This window comes from Strigops habroptila, chromosome 15, assembly GCF_004027225.2.
Source record: "Strigops habroptila isolate Jane chromosome 15, bStrHab1.2.pri, whole genome shotgun sequence".
In the NCBI taxonomy this organism is placed as follows: Eukaryota; Metazoa; Chordata; class Aves; order Psittaciformes; family Psittacidae; genus Strigops; species Strigops habroptila.
The window spans coordinates 10,401,190-10,426,576 of record NC_044291.2 but is presented as its reverse complement, the minus strand read 5'-3'; the positions used below and the strand labels follow the sequence as shown (position 1 = coordinate 10,426,576).

Here is a 25,387-nt window from a genome sequence, read left to right as displayed (position 1 = left end):
CTCAGATTTGTCCCAGTTTGACGTCGGAAAGGAGCCGCACACATGGCAGCTCTACCGCTGCTCTGCAGCCCCTGGCTTTCAAGCATCCTCCCCTCCAGAAGGAAACAGGCAGGAAACAAGCACCAGCAGAAACCAGCTGCTCTTTAATAGCTTCTCCTGGGGAAGGGCTGCGGTGGGACCCGGATATCGCTGCATCTCATACTTCAGGGTCAAGAGATGGAAGATGCTTTGGGATTGTTATTAATGCTGATGGAGACCTACGTACCACCAGTGCAGGGAGGCACCCGGCGCTGTGCCGAGCACAGCCCCAGCCCCTCACCCCTCGCTCTGGACTCACGCTCCTGCTCCCAGCACGTTTTTTGGATGTGGGATCCCACTGGGCTCCTCTGGGCAGAGCAGGGCCCTCGGGTCCTGGAGCTTGAATTAGGGGACAGGGAGCTCCTTACGCTGCCCTGACACTTGCAGCCCCTGACGCCCTCCTGTGGGTCACCAGAGCAAAGCCCCAGAGCTCTGCCATGCCACAGGCACTGTCAGCATCTCTCACAGGAGATTCACCCCCTCCAGGCACCATGCTCGATGCAGTGCCCGGCCACAGCGGGGAGCTGCAGGGTGATGGTGGCTTCAGAGCTGGCACTAACTGTGACCCTGCTGAGCGAGGGGCATCTCTGAAGGCAAATACATCCACCAGCGAGGAGGGGCCACAGGGGCACCCAGTTCCATCCCCCAGCGGTCCCAGGCGAGAGGACGCTGGGCGGGCAGGGGCAGGCAGGAGGAGGGGACGCAGGTGAAGAAGGAACCCAAGGAGGAGGCTGAGCAACCATCAGGGAACGCGGGGGATGCCGAGGCTCCTGCGTGCAGCCGCAGCCAGCCCCGGCCATGCATGGAGAGGGCAGTGCTGGTCATGGTCATGCTCATACTGACATGGAGCAGCAGAGTTGCATCACCCCGAGCAGAGGTGGCAGTGGAGGTGCTGGGCAGCCTCGTCCTCCTCCGCCCTGCCCCTAGCCGCTGTGGAAGATGCGGATGCACTGGGTGATGTCCCTGCGGCACAGGGGACAAGTGAGCAGCCGCTCACAGCAGCTCTGGCAGCAGCAGACGTGGCCACAGGGCAGGAAAATCATCTGAGTCTGGAGGAGAGACAGAGAAGAGGACATGGAGGGTGGAGGTGTCCCATAACGCTCATCCCAGCACTGCCATACTCCAGCACAGGAGGAACAGGGGCTGGAGGGGATGGGGATCACCCGGGGGTGTCACAGCATGGGAGGCAGAGCCCTGCACCCTGATCTCCAGCGATGGGGCTGTGCCAGAGCACGAGTGCAGCGGGTCTGAGAGAGGGACACAGGTCAGGGCCGAACTGAGCACACCACGAACGCTTCCCATGGCTGCTCCATGGACAGTCCAGCACAAGAGCTCAGCAAGGCCCTTCCCAAGCCCACAAGGAGCCCGGCCCTGCTCTGCCTCCCTCCCCATAGTGATGCCTGAGCCTGGCTGTGCCCAGGAGCTGAGGGACGAGCATCCAGGCATTACCCAGGGCTACGGGGCTGCTGCCCTCACTTCACCCCTGCTCCAGCACCACACGTGTGCCGGGGTCTCACCTCCTGCTCCATGCAGACAACACACTCCGACTTCTTCTCGTCCCACTGCAGTGGTGGAGCCGTCGGGACTGCAGGGCTTGGAGGCTCCTCGCAGGGACCATTGGGTTCTGGGCCTGCAAGAACCTCGGTGTCCTCCGTCCTCAGCAGCTCTGCAACCACAGGCAGGAGGTCTGAGCACCGGGAGAGCTGCGCACCTCCCACCTCCCGATGTGCATGGGGGTGGCTGCAAGCACATGGGTGCCCAGGATCCAATAAATATTGAAGTCAATGGGAGCAGCTTAACAGTGCAGCCTGAGCTCTACCAGCGCTCCCTGCCCCTCTGCTCGCACAGCAGCTCCCCACAGGGGGGCACCTGGCCCCACAGATCCCCCCCCCTCAAGGCTCAGGTACCTGTTGTGAGTGTAAAACACATCAAGAGACCAGACAGAAAAGAACCAGTGGTACCTGGGATGGTCTTGGCCACAGCCAGGATCTCCTGAGCCCGCTGGAGGATGGCGCGCTGCAGGCCGGCCTCCGCCACGCCGATCTGCAGTGCAAGAGGAAGGCTCTTAGCTCTTGGAGGGGAAAGGACACTTATGGCCCCAAGGGGACATGGCAAACACTTGGCAAGACCCGGCCATGCCAAGGGAAGTGCCTCCATCAAGCATCAAAGCAGAGAAGGGAATTCCCCCGGTGCCATTTCTACTACAAAGAGCATCTGGAGGATGCTGAAAGGCAGAGCCCAGGCTCAGCTCACCCTGCGATGCTCTCCAGGACGGGGCCCAGAGCAGCTCTGGCACCTCCCCTTGCTGGGAGTGACACCAGGAGCATGACCATGGCCTCCTGCCAGACCTGCCCTGGGCAGCACCACGGGCACGGCTCGCAGCGAGGGCAGGCTGGGTCGGGGTCACCCCGCTCCGTGTACCCGCTGTCTCATACCTTTTCCAGGTCACTGGCAGTCATGGTGCTGAGGGCTCGCAAGGATACGCGGTGGTGGGCAAAGATTGGCACGTACTGCTCAGCAGACAGCTCCGTCAACAGGGTCACCAGCTGCCGCTCCAAGCCCTCCTCCTGCCAAACACAAGTCCCAGACGTGGCTCTGAGCACAGGCAGAGGGACAGGCAGTGTGCTCAGCCCTGCCCTCTGCCCTGCTCGCAGCATTCTGCATGCCAGGAGACACACAGCTCAAGACACCCAGCAGGGCTCTGGCCCGAGGTGTTTCATGAGCACAGCTCATAACGTTGTGTTTTGGGAAGACTGAAACGCTGCCGACAGCTGCAGCAGCCACAGCTTTGCCAACTCCAGCTGATAACAAAGGGCACAGCTTGGCTCCATCTCTTGTGTGTGAGCAGCAGAGAGTCCTGGCTCAGTCTGTTAAGCAGGAATGGGCAGGAGCTGCTGCACATGGATTGGCAGGGGAATTTGGGTGTTATCTGGAACAAAAAGCCCTGCCTGGGAGGTACTGGGAGCCCTCTGCTCCTGGCAAGCAGCTTGATGGTGGGATGATGGAGGTGTTGGCTCCTCCCAGGCTGGGCAGCCCCATAACCTCCAACACGCGGCACTGGGAGAGGGCTGCTGGGCACCCTGCTCAGGGCACGGTGGCCAAAGGCCAGGCAGCCCGGGCTCTCCCCTGGCTGCTCAGCCTGTGCCCTGCTCCCTGCCCCGGCTGAGCCCATGGGTGCAGCAGGGCAGAGCACAGCTACACGGGCAGCAGTAACTGAGCAGTGACCTGGAGTTTCAGCGAGAGGGGCTTCTGGTTCAGCAGGCGCTGGTACTGGATCAGCCAGTAGTTCTCCTGTTTGGTTTCGCTCTTTGCCTCCATTTCCAGCTGGAAAACAAACTCATTCATTCCACAGCCCGAGCACGTTGCGAGGGCTGTTTAGGGAAGCTTGAGCTGGACGTGAGGGAGGGGAAACCAGCAGCCTGGGCTGTGCAGGGCCAGCTCAGAGCACTGCGATGGGCACAGCCGTGGCAACATGGGCACTTCTGGCCTTCTGCAGCCTGGTCCCACTTTGGCCCCACCAGCCAGGCCAGGGCTGTGCATCCCCGCTGCTCTCTCTGTCCCAGGCACTGCAGCCTGGTCTCCTGAAGCTCAGGAGAGGCTGGAGGTCTTTGGTTTACAAGACCACATGTGGAGCACTTGTGGGATTGTGCTTATTCCCCCTCCCCAGTTCCCCTTCCCAAAGGGGGATTGATGGCAGCAGTGCCTCATGCTGCAGTAGTGCAAACTGCCCCCGAGAGCTTACATTAGCGCTTCCTGAGGTCAAATTAGTGTCTGGATGGGAGCCAACCCCTCAGAGCCCACTTTATTCCCATGCTGACCCCTGGACTCTTGCCCTGCAGCCAGCCCATGCGCTCCCTCATTACAGCACCTAATTCAGGGCCTTCGTTACCAGAATCTGCTGCAGTTCTTCTTCCCTTTGCTTCTTCTCTTTGAGCAGCTGCTGCAGCAGGTAGCCAAGTGCTTGGCGTTGCTCTGTGATCACCCCCTGCAACAGAAGGACTCTAGCACCCACGTCCCCACGCCATATAGCTGCAAGCCCCCGCTCTGCATTCCCAGCACAGCACCCACCATACCCAGCACGGTCACAGCAGACGTGGCAGCCTGAGCTCCATGTCCCTCAGCCCTGGAGCAGACAGCTCCAGTCCTCTCCTAGGAGCTGGCACAGCAGAGCCGAGCTGAACCCATTTCTTTGGGTCCTGCTCTGACCATTGCTCATGGTCCAGCCCCCAGCATGCCGCAGGCAGCCCAGGACCTGCAGCAGCTCTCACCACCATCACAAGTTCAGTTAACAGCATTACAAGTGTTTGTGGTTTCCCTCCTTAACTGAGAAAGACCACCTGGAAACTAGGTCTAGAAGCCTGCAGGCATGTGGGACAGGTAAGGCAGCAACCTCCTCATGCCCTTGGGGAGCTTGCTTTCATTGGGGTCTCACACCAAACCCCAATGGGTGCCAGGGCAAGGTAAGTCAGCACTGAGCCACTCTGCTGGGAGATGAGGAGAGGGGAATTGCCTCAGGAACATCCATGTGGCATCTCTGCATGGATCAGCCCCAGCTGAACCAGGCAGAACCCAGGAGGCTTCAGTGAACCTGGAGATGAGCTCTGCTGCCCACCCGCACTGCGACACCCCGAGGTCACTCCCCAGACCTGGCAAGAGCCCTTAGCAAACACCTCCCTTGCTCAGGGGATCATCGGTTCTTCCTGCTCTTCAGATTTAACAAGTTCATCACCAAAGCCCCTGTGCACTGGGGAGGAAGCATCTCTCTGCTGCAGGGGGGGGTATGTGACATCTCTGCAGAAAAGCTTCTGCTGCTCTGTGGCACTGCCTGTGCACTGGGGGTTCAGTCACCACAGGGAACCCTCAGGCTGGAGACCACCAAAGGGCAGGGGGGATCCAGACAGATGAAGGTGCCTGAGCCTTGTTTCTCAGTGCTGAAGTTGCAAACATCCTGTGCTGCCTGCCAGGCCACAGAGGGGTACCAGGGCAGATCCACTGCCCTGGAGCTCCTGTGGTCACCTAGCAGGAGTCACCCCAGCCCAGTGTCATCTGAGGTTCCCTGGTCTTGCCTGCATGAACTTTGGGCTGTCCCCCACCATCAGACCCCAACACTGCAGCGTTATATGGAGGAGCTGCATGAATTAAGGTAGCAGAACCCAAATCTTGCTCTTCCAGGAGTCCAGCACAGGGCTCAGAGGCAGCCCTGTCTGAAGCCAGCACCCACCAACCCACTCTGTGCAGCACTCTCGGGAAGTCCATGCTGTTTGCTACTGATTTGGGGCTGACTGAAGAGGTGACCTAACCTGGCAAATAGCACACACGGGACAACAACTGATGCAAAGGTGCAGTAACAGAATTCAAAGCCAAGCAGCTTAAGCCAAACTTGATACTCCTCAATGCGTGGCTGCTGCTGAAGTCAGCCCCTCGAATGGTGTGATGGTGGGGCAGAGCCTGCGAGACAGGGCTTAGGAATGAAGGGGAGAGCTGACAGCCATCACTGGCAGGTGTTTAAAACCAGAGCACTCACAACAGTGTAAGAACATGCGATGTGCAGCAGGCGGTGTTCCTGGGACAGCCAACAACTGCATCCCAAAATCCTTCCCCAGCCAGCAAACCTGGGTCTGCCCCTGCTGCCAGGGCCACTGCTTTGCCCCTGCCCTGAAATGCACTGAGATGAGGAGCAGCAGCGATGTTCCCACAACAGAGGGGTTTGTGGTGTCCTGGGGGTAAGTCCCCTCCTGACTGAGCATAAAACCATCTGGAGCAGAAGCAGCAAGTGGAGCTTTGGCGATCCCAGAGCAGAGGGAGGGTGAGGGCAGCCCCCTACATACCTGCAGCGTCTCTGTGTCCAGTTCTTGCCTCTTTAACTCCAGCTGTGTCAGCTGCAATAACTCTGTTTCTATTAATTTAATCTAAACAGAAGATGAAACATTTTTTACTGACATTTGAAATGACTTCCATCGATGCTCTTTTAAGACAAGGTCTAACTGCTGCCGGGGGAGGGATGGCACTGCAGAGCCCCCCAGACATTTGGGGAACCTGCTAATGCCCTTCCATGATGCATGTTCACAGGGTCACTCTGGATTTGCCTGAGGAGCTTTGTCCCTGCACTCTACTTATCTCTCTACTCTAAACACCTTCTGTTCAGGTCTAGAAGCACGTTGCAATCAGTTTGTTCAGCCAGGCCCTTAGCAGCCACTCTGGAAGGCAGCAATTGATGGTCAAAGCCCTCCTGGCACCACTGCTCAAACTGCAGGTTAACTGGGGCAGGGTCCTGCTTTCCAGATGCTCCAGCAAAGCCCATAATGCTCTTTCAGGTGGGGCAACTGGGACACAGAGAGGTGAAGTGAGTTGCCCAAGATCCCAGAGCAAAGCCAAGATGAGAGCCCAGCTCACCCATCTGCCAGGCCAGCTACATCTCCAGGCCATGCTGCTTAATGTGTGCCACGACCATGGAAGTCCTGCTGACACCGAGGCTCTGCAGCAGGCTGTACCCATTGCTCCTGCCCGCTCACAGCCCAGGCACGGTGCTGGGCGGTGGCTGGATTTCAACAGTAAAAGGTCCAGCCATGGCAGCAAGGCACGGATTCCCCTTCTTTACAAATGTGAGCAAACTGCAGGCTCTTATTGATGAACTCAAGCAATGGAGACTTCTTAGACTCAGATCCTGGATTATATATGTGCAATCCATAGGCTTCTAGCAGTGACTGGTCACTGAGTGAGTCAGTATATCCAAGCTCTTAAGCTCATCCACCAACTCCTGATCTGAGACTTTCTGTTAGTGTCAGATGAGGAGAGGAAAGACTCTGGAGCACTGTGTCAGAAACCAGCCCCCATCTTCCTGCATCAACCACCACTACTTCCTCCACCAGCTCTTGCTCTTCCCCCAGCTATCACATTGCACCTTCTGCAGAATGGAGCTCAGAATGGCAGGCTGGGAATGGGAAAGAAAAGGTGAACTTATGGCTGAAGGTGCAGTTCTGATGTGCTAGATGGAGATGCAGTGGACTCATGTGGAAACAGCAGCCCTGCCAAGTACACAACCTGAAGGAAATCACAGTTGCAATTGCAGATCACCCTGCAGAGCCAGTGCAGGTGTGTCCTCTAGTGACAACTCTCCAGCACTTCATCCACATCAGTGCTGAGATGACTGAAGCAATGGCAATTCCACTACTTCCATGAATCTGCACGGAGCTGGGAGACTGCCTGAAGCTTTGGTACAGAGCTCTCAGCAATGCAACAGCTCTTCACTGCCTCCAGACCCTGCTTTGTGCTCACAGCACTTTGATCGTCCTCAGAGGTGTCTCATCGAATGGTGTATAAGCTGAGCTGCTCTTTCCTCTGCTGTTGACTCACCTGGTTCCGAATCTGCCTGTGCATTAGATCCTTCTTCACTTGGAGAGCTTCAAAGGCAGCTTTTTGCATCTCAATCTAAGAGACAGGCAAAATCCTGCTTAGTGAGGTTGCTGATGCAGCTGCAAATGGGCTATGAGACTCTGGTGCCTTGCAGTGACTCAGGTACGAGCATCTGAACAGTGCTCACCCTGGGCAACAGTGCCCTGACTACACCATGACTTAGACCCCAGAGTCCCAAAAGGTAAACCCCACTTCACAGACAGACACACAGAGCTTACATTCACGTTCTCCATCACACAGCTGGAATGCTCTGTCTGAAGCCCACCTCTCACTTTCAGCAGCACTGACCCCCCAGGCTGTGCAATAGGACAGGGCTGCCCAGCACTGAAAAATGAGCTGCACAGGTCTTGGGTTCAAAATGAGGTATTCAAAAAGAGCAGAGGCTTTGAAAATGCCCCAAGCCACCCAGGAAACCTGCCAAAGAGACAGGACTTCTGCCTCAACATCTTCTCTATTAGTCATAGACCAGTTTTGCTTCCCATGGTCCGTGCCTCTGTCTTCTTCAAAAATAAATGCATTTTTCTTTCAATCACCCAAGTCAATTTGTTGGAATACCAGATTCTCAGAGTTCAGCACATAGTGTTAAATAAAATCACTTCTGCAACCAGCCCAGCCCAGCCCCTGTTGCTCCCATGATCCATTCTCATGCTGCTTTCAAGTGCAGCTCCTTTCCCTGACCCCCCACTTTGCCTACCTGCTGCAAGATCTGACCGACAGCTTTGTTCTGATCCAGCTGCTGCCAAGACAGGATTTGCTGGAACTTCTGATCCATCTCAGCTAGGCTGCAAGAAGATGGATTTGCCATGGGGTTACTGTGGGGCTGAGACTCTTGATGCAAACAAGAGGAAAAGCAAACAGGGAATCCAGGAATGGAGAAATCTGTCACTGGATAAGGAGGAAGAGCCATGGCACTGCACAGCTGAAGGCTGACAGATTCCAAACCTCCTTCCCTGTAACCAAACCTGCACCACAGAGCCAGCCAGAGCAGCAGCACTGCTTCCTGCATGAGCACAGCCTGAGGTCCAACCCAGGGCTGCTGCTGCCCCAGCGAGGTGTTGGGTTGGCATTCTGCACTGCAAAGAATGTGCTGATGGCCACAGACAACATGGCCAGCCATGTATTGCCTGCACTTGCAGGCAGGACCATGTCTGCCCACTGCCCTTTGGGCAGGTCACAGGCACACAAGGTTAGTTCTGTTCAGATCAAACCTTCTCACCTTCTTGTAAATAGAGTGGGCCAGAATACTCTGCACCTACAGCAAGGCAACAAGTCCTATGTATGCACAAACAGCATCCTTGAGACAACCCTGGGAGGTGAGCAAAGGAGTCCTGTGCTGGAGCTGGACTCTGAACTGGCTAACAAACCAGTTCAGGAAGACCAGTCTAATTTCATCCTCCATATTTAGCAGAATGTATAAAATCAAATAAACAGTGTAAAAAAAGTGGTAGTTCATCAAAGGCATGATGAACATGCAGCTGCTTGTGGTCAGAACTTGGTTCATTTAAACAAGTTTGAGAGTTTCTTTAAATTGCATTGCCACCTGCTCTCACACCACTGTCCTGCTGTATTCCAGCAGCTGCAGTTCCTGGGTGTGTGTATATATGGGAATTACACCATTATATATGGGAATTCTGCTGGAAAGAAAGGGATTTATAGCAGTGCCACCAGCCCCAGCCCCTCCCCCTGTACCTGGAGCAGGCCTGGTTGACAAGGTCTTGCCGACGAGACTCATAGGTCATTTGAATGAGTTTGTTCTTGTAGCTCTCAGCCAGCATTTGTTGCATGGCAGCTGGGGGACAGAAGGGTTGTCAGTCTGCATCGAAGAGGGTGTCTAGAACAGGCTACACTTGCAGATAACAGTGACTTCTCCCTCATTTCCAGCCTGTTCTCACTCATTCCATTTCATTCCTTTCAGAGCAGACTCATTCAGCTGCAAGAATCGCAGCTATTTTTGGGAAATTAGCTGAGCAAACTCTGCTCTGCCTCTGCTAGCATCTCTTCAGTGCTTGCAGGAGCCCAGTCACTGCTCCACTGACCCTCAGATGGCTGCAGCTCTGCCCATCCCACTGCAAGTAACCCATCCTTGGGGTGACAACACACACACCATCTCCCTTGCAACCCCAGTGATCTGTTCATGGTCATCACGAGCAGAAAAGGCTCCCTAGGACCATCCACCTCCTGCCTCATGAACCTCATCAGTTAACATGTGTTTGGTACCTCGGGAATACAAAGCACTTTGTGTGCTTATATTCAGCCTCACAAACTCCTGTGTGACAAGCTGTAGGGCCTGTAGGGACAGGACAAGGGGAATGGCTTTAACCTGCCAGAGGGGAGATTGAGATGAGCTCTTAGGCAGAAGCTCTTCCCTGTGAGGGTGCTGAGGCGCTGGCACAGGGTGCCCAGAGAAGCTGTGGCTGCCCCATCCCTGGCAGTGTTCAAGGCCAGGTTGGACACAGGGGCTTGGAGCAACCTGCTCTAGTGGAAGGTGTCCCTGCCCATGGCAGGGGGTTGGAACTGGAGGAGCTTTAAGGTCCCTTCCAACACAAACCATTCCATGACCCTATGAAACACAAGCACAGCCTGCTCCTCAAGAAGAACCAGCAGTGAGCTGAAGGGGAAGCAGAGGATCAGCTATGGTACATGTGCAGTGCTACCCCCCACAGCTTCACCCCACTGCACCAAGCAACACAGCAAGAATGTGTGTGTGACACAGCATCTCCCATGTCACCTATTCAGGACATCTCCAGAGGAACCAGGTCCTTCTTACACCTTACCACCCCAAAGAGCTATTTGGACGTACCAGCCACTTCCTTTCTGCGTAGTTGCTCTGTCTCCTCCTGTGTTATTGCCATCAGTTGTTCCATCCTTATTCTGTTGAACAAACAAGAACAATTCAGCCACCCCTTCAAACAAGTATCTCACTTCTCCACCCACCCAGCTCAGAGCCTGAGGGCTGAGCAGACCCACCCTGCCAGCAGCTCAGGAAAGCCAGGTGCTTATCAGAGACACAAAAGTCTCTGTGATTCCTTGGTAAGAAACCTCTAAGTCTATGGGAGACAACATAAATTTTGCTCAAAACCACAGGGACAATTGCTTCTTAAACTGGAACGCTGATCCTTCTGAGGGACACACAACCTATGCAAGGTGCATGCACTCCCACCACCACCACGCTGGTCCCTTGATTTGCTTTTCTCTCTCTTGAGGCTTGAGGAGCACCTTAAAACTGACCTAAGCGCACAGTGCCACTGAAAGCAGCAGCCTGGCCTCCATTCCCACCTCCCCTGCCCTTGCCCCAGCACAAACACACTCAACCCCACTGACCAGATCAAGAACTCGTGTGGCTGGAAAACTATCAGACATGCAAAGGGATTATTTTCAGCCAGGTCAGTGTCCCCATCCAGTTGGCTGAAGGGAGGGAGAGTTGGGGACAACCACTTTTGGTGGCAAAGCTAGCTCAGAGTGTTGGCTGAATGGCAGCATTGCTTTCAATGTATCCCTCCCAGCCTGTACCCATTACCCTCCATAAATGCCTTGCTTTCCAACAGATGTAGGATTCCTTCATAGTGGAATACAGGGTTTCATTCCCAAAATCCTTACCTAGGACCATTCACAGATGAAAAAAGAGGTAAATTCACCATCCCATTGGGTTTCCCATACTGGGCAAGCCCAGACACATCTAGTCCAGTGTCTTGCCTCCAACAGTGACCAGAACCAGCTGCAGGCATGAGACGAACTTCTCCTGACTTAAGGTGGATTCAGACTTGGCTCTGAAAGGAAGGTCCCAGCCCTCTTCACCACTTCTTTCCCCTTTTCTAGAAGAGCTTATCCCAAGGAGACTCACCTCTCATTCTCCAAGGATTTCAGAATGTCTGAACTTTGTTTTTGCCTAAAAAAGAAGATAAAACAAGACATTTTCATCAAGCTGAGCAGGACATCCTACTCCCTCAGTGCAGAAAACGACTTTACTTCTCGTGCAGAAGAGCAGCTTTAAGCAGGCTGGTAACGTGGTGTCTGCAGCAGAGCTAGGCACATCAAATACTTCAAATATGCACCTTCCATGAGGAATTCAGGTTTTTTTCAGGGCTGCAAAACTCCAACAGCACACGTATGTGTGAAACACAACTTTTTAATGTGTCAGATTCCACTTCTTTTAAATGGGACCTTGGCAGTTCAACTCCTGCAGACACCAATCCTGACCAGCCCCATCACACTCACAAAGAGCAAAATGAACTGCTCAGAATGGAACATAAGAACACAAGGCCCTGAGGGACAGAGATCACTGCAAGACCCCCGGGACCCACCTCTGGTTGTCCTCCAGCAGCTTCTGGATACGGCTGGCAATGCCCTGCTCTGCCTGCTTCAACTGCTGCAGCAGCTTCAGGCGCTCCTCCTCCAGGTAGCGCTGGTGCTTGGTCAGACCCTCCTCCAGCCTCATCTGGTCCTAAAGCAAGGGAGAAGCAAAGGAGGACACAGTCAGTTTGGGAAAGGCAGTGTCCTATATGGAGCCTGCCCAGAGCGGACCAACCTCTCTCACTGTCTGCAGTATCTCGTCCTTCTGACTGTTGAGCTGCTGGACCAGCAGAGCATGTTCTCTCTGCCCCATGTTCAGGCGCCGCTCAAATTCCAGCTTCTCCTGCATTTTCTGTTCCTGAGAGGAATAAGAAGAAAGATGAATGCCAGAGCTCAGTAGATGCTGGCTCTGCTCCTTCCCAAGCAAGAACTAATTCTGGCAAAACTGTAAACTAAGGCACAGCAATCCCTTTGACGACAAGGAAGCCAGCCAAACGGCAGACTAGGGGATGGAAACATTCTCTTCTTAGGAACCCAAAAACTGTGAAGCAGAAGCTGTTGCTCTCTTTATGACAGTCTCCAAACTCTCCACTGCTCACTTCATAGTCACGAAGCCAAAGTCCCTGGGCATCAACTCATACAATTGAAACAGACAATGAAGAGGGAGCTCCCAAATTAAGGTTGTGCTCAATCCCAGATGGAGAGGGGACTCCCTTGTCTGAGAACAACAGAGTGAAGAAAGCAGCCAGCTGTGAGCAGCTCTAACCAAAGGAAAAGGTGAACTGCATGACAAGAGCTTCTCACTGTTTCAAAGTGAGCCTTGCACAGCAGAAGAGAGAGACAGTGAAATAAAAAGAAGAGCAAACTAAAAATGCAGCCAGGTGAAGGGAATGGAGGACAGGAACAAGGAATGTTAGGAGACAGCAGGAACAGTGGCACTATGAGCCAAAGGGTCAAGGCAGGGCTTAGACTGCAGCTCATCAGCTCTGTGTGTCAGATGAATCAGTCACAGATTCCCCCATGCTCCCAGTTGTCTCCTGCAGTGAGAAGTGAGCAGTTTTTGGGGGGGTTCTGCAAGAACTCAGTTCTCAAACATTCACTTTTGGCTGAAAAAACAGATATAAGGATGGAAAACAAGTAGAAGCCGACCGATGCTGCAGACAAAGTATCTGCAGGTGTTCATCCTTACCTTCCTCTTCTCGTAATCCAGGAACTTGTTCTGAAAAATAAGCAATATCAGCAGACACTTACTCCCAGGAGCAACTGACTGTAGGTATTATTAGCCCACATTATATCTTCCCCTAAGCGAGTAAAGACATCAACCAAAGGCACAAGAAAATTAACACAGGCACAAAGTCCAGTCCTTCCCTTCTCCAGGGACAAAGAAATCTAGCCTGTACTTGCCAAGGCATTAGCACAGCTTATCACAGTTATACACCTACCCTCACCCTTCCTAGGCAGAGCTGAACACATCTAGCACTTGGCTGGGAACCCCAAAATACCCACGTTTTACCATGCTGCACACACGGTGTCCCATTGTCACCCCTGTCCCTTGACCGTGTCACTGCTTTCAAGGACAGAAAGTTCTTTGTGATCAGTCTTCCAGGAGCCTGCAGTGGTAACCCCATCCTCAGCTCTCAGAAAAATGCCCTTGCCCACAGTGCTATGCCAGGTTCTGAGCACTGATGCCCTCTTAATCCCAAAAGACCCATCTCATCGTGGGGAAGGTGATGAGGGATGATGTGCTAGGTGCTGTGAGATCCACTGATGGAGCAGAGAGACAAATCCAAACCCCTCTTGCACGACTTCACATTCAGTGGAGCCTCACCTGCCACTCGCCTTCCTCCTCCAGGTACTTATGCACTGCCCTGTCCACCCCATCCACGGATGTTCCTCCTCCATCACTTTCCAGGGCAGGGAGGGGGTACTGAGAGGGGGGATAGTATGCAATTCCACACTCTGGAAGGCATCAGACACAAAACAAGAACATTTGGTGCTTACAGACCTCCTTGGCAGCATGGCTGAGGGCTGGCTGGTGCGTGAGACTGCTTCCAACTGTGCTCCTTCTCCCCACACACAGATGAGTCTCCAGAAGGGCTCCTTTAGCTCAGGCAGGCTTAGGAACAAGAAGCTCTGAGATAGTGCCACCCCTTCCCACCAGGAAGATGATCAAACCTGCTCAGATTGAAACGCTGCCCTCACACAGGTACAGGCACGTTGACTTCTGCCAGGCTGTGAATGTTCCTGCTCATACCAGAGTTCGTTCTGACTGTCCTTTTATTTCAGGGATTAGCCCAAGCTCTGACGAGGCTCTTCCCCTGTGTAAAACCTACCAAACCTTCCTGTCTGCATGAAACACAGTGATTACAAACTCACAGGACATTATCTTCCTCCTCTGAGCTTTCCATCTGGTTTTCACCTTTCCCTAACAACCTGTCTATCTGCAGGCCCCGGGTCCTTCCTCACAGAAAATGAGGGTAGGAGGGACCTACAGCGACTACCAAGTCTATCTCGTTGTCCCAAGGCAGCTGTATCTGGACAACGCCTAATCCTCCCACTGGAGAAAACAAACCCACGGGAGATGCAATGACTTGTTACAGTCACTCGACCACTCTCTGACCCAACTATGCTGATGTTTTAACAAAGCCATTATCAGTTTCAGTGTGACAGTGAGAAGCAAGTCTCAAAGAAGGGCTCCTGTTTTGCTGTTTGCCAGCAAAGACACAGAACTCAGTGACCAGCCTGCCAGGCATGCAGAGACTCAGGAACCACCCCAAGCAGAGACAATGTGATGTCTGTCCTTCACAAATGCAGTCTCTGAACATGCCACAGCACCACAGCACCCAGTCAGAGCACAGAGCGGTCCCCAAGTTCTCGCTGCCACCCTCAGGCTCTTCTTGCTTACCTTTGCAGAGGAACTGCTGAATGGACTCTGTACCTGCACTGCAAATGTCAGGTGATGGGTAGATCATGGAAGAGGCATCCAGGGTCAGCGCCTCCAAAAAGAGAACACACAGAGCTCCAGGTTATTCTGATGGACCAGTCAGAGTCCAACTGCACTTATCTTTGCAGTTCCCCAGAATTTCACTTATGGAGTAAGAACTTCACATTACCCTAAATCCTGACATAAATACGAGGTTGTATGGCATTTCTGCTGGGTGTCTGACACCTTTCAGAGGTCATTCCACTGTCCCTTATTTGAGAGCTTCTGAGCTGGCCCTTCACTGGAACATTCCCTCTTGCAGATGTGTCTACTTTGTGTTTAAGCACAAGCAGGCCCAGCACTTCCCAGTGTACTGAAGCTCATAAGCATGATGCATGGAAGGGACAGTGACACAAAGGGCACAGAGAGAAGTACCATTAAGAATGGGCAGAAGGACCACTTGCTGTTTTGTCCTACTGTGGCCACCAAAAGGCCCTAATGCTGCCTCCTGTAGGCAAGGGCATAGCAGGAAGGCCTAGAAAGGAACCACTTTATCAAACACAGCAGGGCAAGCTGCACAGATCCCTCACCTCAGAGACTGCCTGCAAGAGAAATGAAGCCTCATGTTGTGTGTTTGAGACCGGAGAGCATTTATTGCCATCCTCCATGCTGGTGACAGAGTCAGCACTGTTGTCTGACATTTGCACCACTTGGTACTGAGAAGTTTGGCAGCCAGAAGGTAACACATCCATTAAAATCCTGATGCTTGTCCCATTTTGACTGTGCACTCTGGGGAGCCAGAAGCTGCCGGAGGCTGACAGTGAGTCAGGGATCTGTCACAGCAACAGAGGCAAAAACCTCGCTGGAAATATCCCATCTGCTCATTTAGGCTCAGCCTTGGTGGAAGGGGGCTGAGCCCACCTGAGCCCACAGGCACAGTCTGTGCTCTCAGAGACAGCCCTGGTAGTTAACACCAAGAAGTTCATTCCCTTTGTACTCCTTCTGCCACGATTAAACCATGGCAATAAGTGATCAGGAAAGCCCAAAGCAGGGAGGAGCCCAAAACAGCACAAAAGCTGTTTTGGACACCATGAACCTCATATAACCTTGTTACAACCCTCCACTGTGGGTCCTACCCAGACTCTAAAGATTGACGTTGTACACTGAATTTGTTATCATACTGAGAAGAGGGAAGGGGAGCAGCAGAATGCACAGCCTGTGGAGGGGAGCAGAGGCGCTGGGTGCCCACCTCCAGCGTGCGGACGTGCGCCAGCCCCCGCGGCAGCTCCACAACCACGTTCCCACTGATGTCCAGGGTGCGCAGGCTCCGCAGGCCGCTCACAGTCACAGGCAGGTCCTTCAGCTTGTTACCTCGAGAGACACAAAAGCCACTTGGTACCACGTAACCTTCCAAAGCCTGACCCAGCACCTCACCTCCTGGAACACCAAACCATAACCATACATATGACTTATTTGCTGTACTCTACTACAGAGCGAGGGAGGACTTCAAAGGCTGCCATTGCCCACCAAAGCAAACGGGGATCAAGATCTACTTGCACACAGCCCCAGTGCACAGGTCCAGCAGTGGCTCCTCATGCCAAAATGACCTTCTCAGCTGAGGTCACTGCTGCAGGCTGGATCTGTGCTCTTTATCAGGAGAATATTTGTTAACATAGAATCATAGAATGGTTTGGGTTGGAAAGGACCTTAAGATCATCCAGTTTTAAACCCCCTGCCATGGACTCTTCCCTTTGGTATAAGTACCATGGGAGAAAGGGGGCTGAGTGTGGGACTGCACATCTAAGGGTCAGAAGCCAGGTGCTGCAAACAGATACAGCAATGAACTGAGCTGCACTTCCAAGTTCCTCACCCTCCGTATCTTTCCCTGTTTCAGCAGCAGCTCCCTGTAACAGTCTCCTTTTCCTCCTAAATTTATATGCGCCAAGTCTGACCCATTTTCTGCCTAGATGATTTCTCCTGCCTTGAGATCTGTTTGAATTCAAATCTTTCTCATGTTCTTCCTCAGCATTTGTAGCATAAACCATTTGGTGCTTGCACTGGTTGAGAGGAATAATTACTAATGCAGCTCAACACAACCCAGCCCATTAAACAGTGCTTTGCCCAGAGCATGAGCAAGAAACATGTGCCATACCTTTCACATTGAGCATCTGGAGCTGGGCAAGGTCTCCTATAGATTGTGGAAGACATTTTAAAAGATTCCTTTCAAGGTTTAGGACCTAAGGTATTAACAGAAAAGATATTCAAGATATTCTTTATACAAGTCTCAGCTCTTCTACACATCTGTGCTGGGACTACCTCCAGGCCCACAAGGACAACTTGAAATTGGATTTAGACAGTACTTTCTGGGTTAAACATACATATATATACACACACACATATATACATATATTTACCAGAAGCCATGGATACAGGGTACATCTGGCTACCACATGCAGTGAGAAACCCTACTCCCACCCACAGCAGCCATAGGTGCTGAGCCCAGAAGCAGGAACTGGGAAGCAGTGTCCCTTCCTCCAGGGACACACAAGGAAGCAGTGGCTGTACCCTGTGCTGCACCCCAAGCAGAGGGGACCCTCAGCGTGCACTGCGACACGCTGCACTGAGCTCTCCACATTATCACACCAGGGAGAATGTAAAACCTGAGTATTTGGGGAAATCCACAGGACTGGAAGCTGCTGCTCTGTTTGGCAGTGTGAGCCACTTGGACTGAGCCCTTGCACTGAGCTGGACTACATAACTCAGCATGCCTGCTCTTGTCCAGCTCTTCTCCTGCTCTCCATCTCCAATAAGCCAGCTCAACAGTGACAGCCAAGTCAATGAGATAGATCTGACAATATCAGCAGCATCATGTAAGCTGTGATTAATTATAAAACAAATAGCAGTAGCCCCTTGCTGTCCTGTAACACTTGGGAAGCAGCTGCAAATCCGTTACCTGAAGAGACGTCAGTTGACCAATATCAGCAGGAAGCGATGCCAGCTGGTTGTCATGCAGGTCCAGAACCTGGAGGAGTAGGTGATTTCACCAAATAAGGTTGGGAAAAGAAGTCGTGGTGCAAGGACAAAAGGTCATGAGTTATCTAGCAGTGAAAATGACTTCCCTTGCATTGGGGCTTTGAAAATGGCTTAAGTTTTCAAAGAGACATAGGCACTTGATTCTTGTAGGTCATTTGAAAACTGAAGCCTCTATAGATGGATAAACAAACCAAAGACTGGAGAAAGCACTGACACCAAGGGAGCCGTTCCAGAAAACTGGATGAGCCAACTGGTTAAATCATCTCCATGGAGCCAGCCTGGCAGAGAAAGACGTTTTCTGCAGGATCAGTGAGCTGAGCTGCTCCATGGAAGCTGAACTGCTCCAACACCAGCGCTGGCATGGGGAGAGCACAGGACTATGCCTGGAGACCTCCCTCCATGGGGGGACGCGAGTGCCTGGAATGACTCTGCCTCTTGTGCAACCACAGCACCAGGCTGGTGAAGCTGAGAGCCCACAGCAGCTGTGTGACAGGTATGGCCCCATCACACATGATCACCCACTACCAGTTCTGTTCACATTCAAATGACCCACCAGTGCAGAAGAGATGGATCTACCCCATAACACACTCAGCTCTGACTGAGCACCACTAGGAGAGGCCGTTGAGGGGGAAGCGTGGGATTATGAATAGGATAAATGAGTCCTGGGACTGATTCTGATCTTACACAAACCGCTCAGTGACTGGTATCTGTGAAAGGCAGGTTTCACACCTTGTTACTGATTCTTGGCAAAGGCAGTCAGACAGAAGGGATTTATTTGGGCTAGTGGGTTTTAATGCAGCTAGAATGCAAGGAAAATAGATTAAATGCAGATTAACTGTTAAGAATCACATTTACCTTCACAGTTATAAGACTCAAGAGGCTGCAGGACTTGGGAACTAAAGATGTCAGGTTATTCGTATGAATAATCAGCACCTGAGGAGGAAAAACCCCATTGAAACATGAACACAAGAGACACTGCTGTCTAGAACAAGCACATCTGTTGAGATTTAATTGTGGAGGCTGTATAAGAGTTCACTATCTTATTCAGTAGCATATAAAATATTAAAATATTAAGTGGATTTTCACAGAAGGTCAAACATTTACCATAAGATCTAAACAAGAGCCCAGTTCCTTACATGGGAAATATCATTAGGTAGGCTAAGACAGAAACAAGATTGGAACAAGTCTGCCCAGAGAAGCTGTGGCTGCCCCACCCCTGGCAGTGTTCAAGGCCAGGTTGGACACAGGGGCTTGGAGCAACCTGCTCTAGTGGAAGGTGTCCCTGCCCGTGGCAGGGGGTTGGGACTGGAGGAGCTTTAAGGTCCCTTCAACCCAAACCACTCTGTGATTCCATGATTCTATGATCTTCTATCACAGAAGTTAGCTCTAAAGCACACACACAGGATTAGTTCCTACCCAAACTGCTCTCTATGAATATGATACAAGTATCCAAACTCATTACAAGCAAACTTCTTCTGAAGCAACATATAAACAACCCCATACAGTCATTTCAAACACAACAGTAATACTCAAGCATAACAATGGAATTTGCTAATAAGCTCTGACTACAGCATTACCTTTTTTTGCAAGACTTTACAAGTTGCAAAGGCCCCATAAGGAACCTAAAAACAATTAGAGAACAGTGGTGTCAGGCTTCTCACGAGACTGTCTTTGTAAGCACTTCTACAGCATCCACCTGCAAAGTGTGAATAAGTAATGAAAACACAAGTGATACTTAAAATGACTGGCCCAGTGTTGGCCCAGGATGCCAGGACTTCTTGGTGAGGTTCCACTTAAACAGCTTGCAGCAGCTCTCCACACTGTTGTGCACAGCACAGACTGAGGTTTAGGCAGAGGTTCAAGTCCTGCCATGGTTTAATATTCACTGTGCTGATGACTCAAGAGTTCAGGCATATTTTCAGTTAGTTACATACAAATGTCCTCAATGGTTTTGCAACCTCAGCAGACACGCTGAGAGCTCAATGAGAAAGGTGAGCAACGGGCAGGACTGAGCGTCCTCGAGTGCTGCAGGAGAGGGGCAGACAGAAAGGGGATATGTCAGCAAATCCAGCCCCTGCCAGGCGAGGCTGAGCGCTGTGACCTGCTCCGCAGCATGGATGCAGCACAAACTCTTGTCTAGAGTTAATTTTAAACCCAAACTGATGGATCAGTTTATTTATTGAAACAACAAAGGCTAAAAAGAAACAGCAAGACAGAGTTTTGTGGTACCAACCAAATGGAGCTGCTTGGGATGCAAATCCAGCCATGGCTAAGAAAGGAGCTGGGTCAGTGCATCCTCTGTCTGCCACCCTCTTACCCAGCCTGGCCTGCAGACTGTCCCACACAGCTCACAAACCAACACACAAGATGCTGCTGGCTTCTGATGGTCCCAAATCTCTCCCCAAAGAGCAGTGCTATATCTATGAGCTTGCTTGGCAAAGGCATCCTGCGACACAGGTACCAACATTTTAGAAACAAAAGACAATGATAAAAACTGAAAGTGAAATAGGAACAGGCTTCTGCTTACCAGGATTGCCTGGCTGCTAGAAGGAAGAGCTATGTCTCTTCTGCAAGCCTGACAGTCTGTCACTAACTGCTCACACTCCAGCAGACAGCTTGTTTCTAATTTAGCTGGCTGCCATAAAAGCAGCCAAGCTGGAAGTGAGATTTCCATCCTCAGGCAGTAGCCTGGAACCAGGGATTTTCACTTCTACAGGAAAATAACCGCAGGTGGCAGACTTTGGAGCTCTGAGATCAGAAACAGTCAACCTTTGGCAAACAAATTCCCTTATGACTAGCAAAACTAGGCCATCAGGTCCCACACTAGGGTCCTACCAAGGTACTGGTGGGGGGTGTGAGACCACTCTGCCCTTCCAATCCAGCCAAATGAAAAAGGATTCCTGGGACAGAAATCTTGTTGAAGCATCACGTAAGAGAAGCAACTCCCCCCTGCAAATGGGGGGAAGAAGCCTCTATGTGAAAGCCAGAGCTCAGCAAAAATAGGAATAAGTGGACCCATTTCTGCCTCAAGGCTCACAGACATGATAAATCTGACTGTTGGTAGCAAGAGGCAGACAGAGGAATCAGACTCTAATACTGTGTGAGCGTGAGCTAACACTGGAAGCTGTAGAGAACACACCTCTGAAAGTTCACATTTGGATATGTCCAGAGTGTCATCAGCACCCGCTTCTTTTGCCTGGAAAGAGAAGATACACACGCAGAGAATTAGACCATGCAGAAACACATGACCCCTTGCACTGACTAGAGCACTGCACTGGTCCCTCCCTGGAACACGCAGTGCCAGCTCTCTGCCGCAGCTCCATCACTCAGTGACAACACTAAAAGCAGAGAGTGCTGCTGCAGCTCCAGCAAGCAAAAGAGCCAGGAAACCAAACTGCAGATAAAGCCTTTTAGTGCAATAAATGGATTTCTGCTTGAAGAACCAAAGCACAGCCCAATTCTGCAATTTTAACTGAACGGATATGGAAAGGAAACGATGGGTTCTCAAGCACTTCTTGGGAACAGCAGCACTGGCACCCCAGCCTATGGCAGAGCCTGCTGTGTCCCTGGCAAGTCTCACCCAGCACAGCAACCTTCTGCTGAGCTCTACACAGAAACCAAAATCATGTTGCCTTTCTGCCACCATGAGACCTGCAGAGCAGCTCTGCTGTGCAAGAAGGAGCAAGGACTCACTGCTTCTGTACAGAAGTGTATTTCCATGTTCAAATCAACCACATCCATTATTTTCTTAAACTAAAGGTACTGCACGAGGCAATAAAACCTGCTTGTGTCAGTGCCTCTGCTAAGTCTTCAGAACTGTGCATCCTGACGCTAAACTGAGCACACGTGATACAGAACTAACCCTAGAATGGACAGATTAAGCTGTCCCTCCCCAGCCCCACAGGAATGAACAGAAACCCTCCAACTGAATAACTTCAGTAAAAGTGGATTCATTACTGGTACATAACAAAGCCTTCCTTTCCAAAACACCTTACAGACATCCAACAGCCATCATTTTGTCACTTCTAAAATGCAGGTGCCTCTGGGGTAGGGCACAGCAGATCCCCTGTGCCCGCACCACTCTGCAGCTCCCACAGCACAGCAGGTGAGATGGGTCAGAAGAAGATTGCTTTCAGAAGCCAACTTTGAATCTGTGGCTGCTGCAGGACAGGTAGTTCTGGTGACCTCACTGGCATGACAGCAACCTGCTGAGGATCTACCCCAGAGCATCTGGCTAAATCCTAGTCCAGGAAAACAAACAGCAGCATCTAAGAAGCTAATCTTCTAAGTGACAGGAAGAAAAGATATCAAACAAGAAGCAAAAGAGGGGCACAAGGAAAGCCAGGTGTGATGGGAAAGGGGATGTTACGGGTTCCTTGGTAGGAGAAGTGTAGTGGGAGGTCTGTAAGAGTGAAGGGACATGGAGGAGAAAGGAGTGATGGGGTCCCATATGCAGGCTGGCAGGAGGTGGGTGGGTGAGGACATTACATGGAACCACAGAGGCAGAGAGGGGTGGAAGCAGCACAAAGGGGACCCGTGGATGGGAGGGCAAAGGGAGACAGGGAAAGCAGGAATTCTCTGATGTACATTAGGAAGGTGACCTGCTGTCTTGGTGAGATCAGGAATGGGATTACTGGTAAGGCAGGGGAGGTACCGAGCCACTGGGCATCCAGGAGCAGCCACAGAACAGCCTCTGCCATTGCTTACCAGGCACATTTGGTATTCAAGGCGCTTCCGAGCATCATCGCTGGGTTTCTTCTTACGGGAGAAAAGTGGCATCTTCAGTTTGGGCTACAGCTGTGCCTCAGTGGCACAAACCATCAGCATACAGAACGGCAGAGGGCTCCTGGAGTACGTGTCTGCTGGGGAACCCGGGCTACACAACTGTGCTCTAATAAATGGGGGTGGGGGGAAGGGAAAAATACAAACATCAGTGTCTCAGCAACTGTCTTTGTTTAAGCCCCTTCTCTGGCTTGATCAAACAGGCAGGTCTCAGCATTCTCCGTGGTAGAGGTGTTAACATGAGCTGCAAAAGCACTGCTGTGTCTGAGGTGGGCTGATTGTCTTGGTCACCCCTGCTCAAGATCAACGAAGTCAAGCTGGAGCGTGTACAGAGAAAGGCTACTGAGTGATCAGCAAAACACAGGGTCCACTCTAGGACAGCAACTAAAAAAGCTGTATCAAGATCAAGCACCAAGGACAAAACCCAAACTACTTAAATCCAAAGTCAATTCTGGCAAATAATAAACAATTGTAAAATCTTCTAGAATAAAGTTAGACTAGAAATGTGAAAAACTCCTGATCCTGAGAGCAGCAAAGATGCTTCCCCTTCCAGGGCAGGGGGGGATAAACAGGACCACAGTGTAGTTCAACTGTGGGTAACTTTTGCAAGGGACCTGATGTGCAGCAGAGTCTCTTCTGGCACATCCACCCATCCCAGCTTCTCCCAGGGATGGCACTGAAAAGGGGGGTACCAGAGCTAAACTTTGCTTCTCAGCTTTAGGGGTTGTCCCAAGTTAACAGAACACTTGGTTCATTTGCTTTCCAGGCAGCAAGAGTCTCACACAGGAAAACTTTCTCCAGTTTAGTAACATGGTGAGATGAAAAGATTCTGCTTAAACCCCTCATAGCTTAAAGTCATTTTATAACAACTTTAGTCAGGTTTATAAAGCCAAATCAATTTCCTGTAGCGTAACACTCTTGACCTGTAGGGACAGGACAAGGGGAATGGCTTTAACCTGCCAGAGGGGAGATTGAGATGAGCTCTGAGGCAGAAGCTCTTCCCTGTGAGGGTGCTGAGGCGCTGGCACAGGGTGCCCAGAGAAGCTGTGGCTGCCCCATCCCTGGCAGTGTTCAAGGCCAGGTTGGACACAGGGGCTTGGAGCAACCTGCTCTAGTGGAAGGTGTCCCTGCCTGTGGCAGGGGTTGGAAGTGGATGAGCTTTAGGGTCCCTTCCAACACAAACCAGTCTGTGACTCTATGAAAAACTGCCTGCAAAGCTAAAAGAATCTAACTTCAGAAATACTCTGACTACAAACCAGAGCCGATCGCTGCTGCCCAGCCACGTGCTGGGACGTGCTCTCTGCCCTCCCAGGCAGCCAGGAGCTTTGCCCACACTGTGTCTGCAGGTCAGACTGACATATGTGTTTACAGGGCAGCCAGACCTTCCCCAGAACAGTAGCTCAGTTTTTCAGGGTCACTAGAGGACTGGGAGCTGGAGAATGTTTTTCTGTTAATTCAACCTGAGTGGTTGCAATGACAGCAGCTGATGCAAGGGTAAAGGGAAGAGAAATTGAAGCAGAGAGGGAAGAGTGGATGGCAGCAAGATGCCTGCTGGCATCAGGACTGCAGGTGGGTGAAGGGGTGGCAGAAACCTGTCAGCTCTGGAAGGGGACTCTGGTGCAGTAGGGGAGAAAAAGGGAGTTTGTTGACAGGTTTTGAGGAAAGGGCGGAAAGCTAAGGCTGGACAAGAAATGGGGACACCAGCTGGTAAGTACATGGGTACCAGTTGGGATGCTGGGAAAAGAGAGGTGGGGACCAGCTTGAGCAATAAAATTAAGGAGAAAAAGGGGCTGACCTGAGGCTGCATGAGAGCAGGGGGCAAAAACCAGCAACGCAGAAAGAGTCAGCTGGGGATAAGCCTGGAATAAGATGAGAGAAGAGCAGAAGTGTAACAGTGAGCCCAATAGAGGGAGACTTGAACCATCTGGGCGAGAACAGAGAGTTTATTTTCTCTGGGCAGCATGCTCAGGAGCACAGCAATGGAGCTGTGAGAGCCAGCATCTGGAGCCAAGCGGGGCTCCTGCGGCAGTGCTGCTTGGTCATGAAGGACAGAGCTGCCCCCAGCCATCTCCCAAGGTGCGGGTCCGGCTCACTGACAGGAAGGTTACCGAGCCCTGCAGCCCGACATGCACAGAAACAAGGCTCAGGGAGGAGACAGAAACGAACCGCAGCTTTGTAGCTTCCTCTCCCACAGCACGTTTGCTCTTTGTGCTGGAGCTGCTGCACCAGTTGAACCACCCCTGTCATAACCAGGCTCCGCCTGATCCCGCCACAGACCTCCCCTGGCAATGCCTGAAACAAATCTCCTCTCCACCAGCTCCAGCTCTGCCTCTCAGCCTTTTTGTCTTTCCCTTTTTGTCACTATTCTCTTCTTCTTCTCTCTAGGGCTGCCCTGCAGTGTCCCCCTCCCCGGCTCCGCGCAGCTTCCAAAGGCTCCTCCTCCGTCCTCCTCTTCTTTTACTCTTTTATCAGCCAGAACGGAGCCGGGCTGTGCCTGAGGCCCCGCCACCGGCGCGGGCAGCAGCGACGAGCCGGGGCAGCGCCGGCTCCCAGAGCGCCGCCCGCCCCTGCGGAGGCAGCAGCAGCGGGTGCCCCGTGCCCGCCCCTCAGAGCAGCCGGGTGCAGCCTGAGGAGCCCGCACGGAGCCGCGGACGCTCGGGCGAGGCAGAAGCCGCCGCAGCCCGGCCCCGCCAGGTCCCGCATGGACCGAACCCCGCAGGTACCGGAGCCCCGCACGGACCGAGCCCCCGGTGCCGCCCCCCCCATCGCCCGGCCCCGCTCACCGCTGCCCGCCGCCATGATGCCACACCGCCGCGGTCACATGACACCACGGAGCCCATAGAGAAAAGCGGCCAGAGCGCCTCACTC

The 25,387-nt window shown here is 52.2% G+C and overlaps 1 protein-coding gene across 6 annotated transcripts; it reads right to left on the bottom strand.

Annotated features, from left to right (window-relative positions):
- Nucleotides 1-120: 120 nt before the first annotated feature.
- Nucleotides 121-25,387, bottom strand: LRSAM1 (leucine rich repeat and sterile alpha motif containing 1). 6 transcript variants are annotated; one of them, XM_030507021.1, is made up of 25 exons: nucleotides 25,303-25,387; nucleotides 22,445-22,628; nucleotides 20,877-20,933; nucleotides 19,315-19,359; nucleotides 18,593-18,670; nucleotides 17,658-17,726; nucleotides 16,857-16,941; nucleotides 15,954-16,075; nucleotides 14,687-14,777; nucleotides 13,610-13,740; nucleotides 12,971-13,000; nucleotides 12,017-12,139; nucleotides 11,793-11,932; nucleotides 11,333-11,377; nucleotides 10,292-10,362; nucleotides 9,181-9,280; nucleotides 8,186-8,273; nucleotides 7,432-7,506; nucleotides 5,907-5,987; nucleotides 3,968-4,063; nucleotides 3,304-3,402; nucleotides 2,514-2,645; nucleotides 2,040-2,121; nucleotides 1,596-1,744; nucleotides 121-1,127 (listed from the first exon to the last, which is right to left on the bottom strand). In XM_030507021.1, the coding sequence occupies exons 2-25, from the start codon at nucleotides 22,514-22,516 to the stop codon at nucleotides 1,002-1,004; spliced, it is 2,187 nt and encodes a 728-aa protein (XP_030362881.1). In that variant the 5' UTR covers nucleotides 22,517-22,628; nucleotides 25,303-25,387; the 3' UTR covers nucleotides 121-1,001. The 6 variants fall into 6 exon arrangements, with proteins under 6 accessions (XP_030362881.1, XP_030362880.1, XP_030362884.1 ...); XM_030507020.1 differs by lacking the exon at nucleotides 8,186-8,273 and adding an exon at nucleotides 7,710-7,827; XM_030507024.1 differs by lacking the exon at nucleotides 5,907-5,987.

Excerpts from the sequence above, each read along its gene's own strand:
- LRSAM1 (XM_030507020.1), bottom strand. The coding sequence starts at position 22,516 with ATGCCACTTTTCTCCCGTAAGAAGAAACCCAGCGATGATGCTCGGAAG. Across the intron at positions 18,671-19,314 it reads GTAAAGTCTTGCAAAAAAAG|GTGCTGATTATTCATACGAA; the intron begins GTAATGCTGTAG and ends TTTCCTCCTCAG. Across the intron at positions 16,942-17,657 it reads GTCAACTGACGTCTCTTCAG|GTCCTAAACCTTGAAAGGAA; the intron begins GTAACGGATTTG and ends TTAATACCTTAG.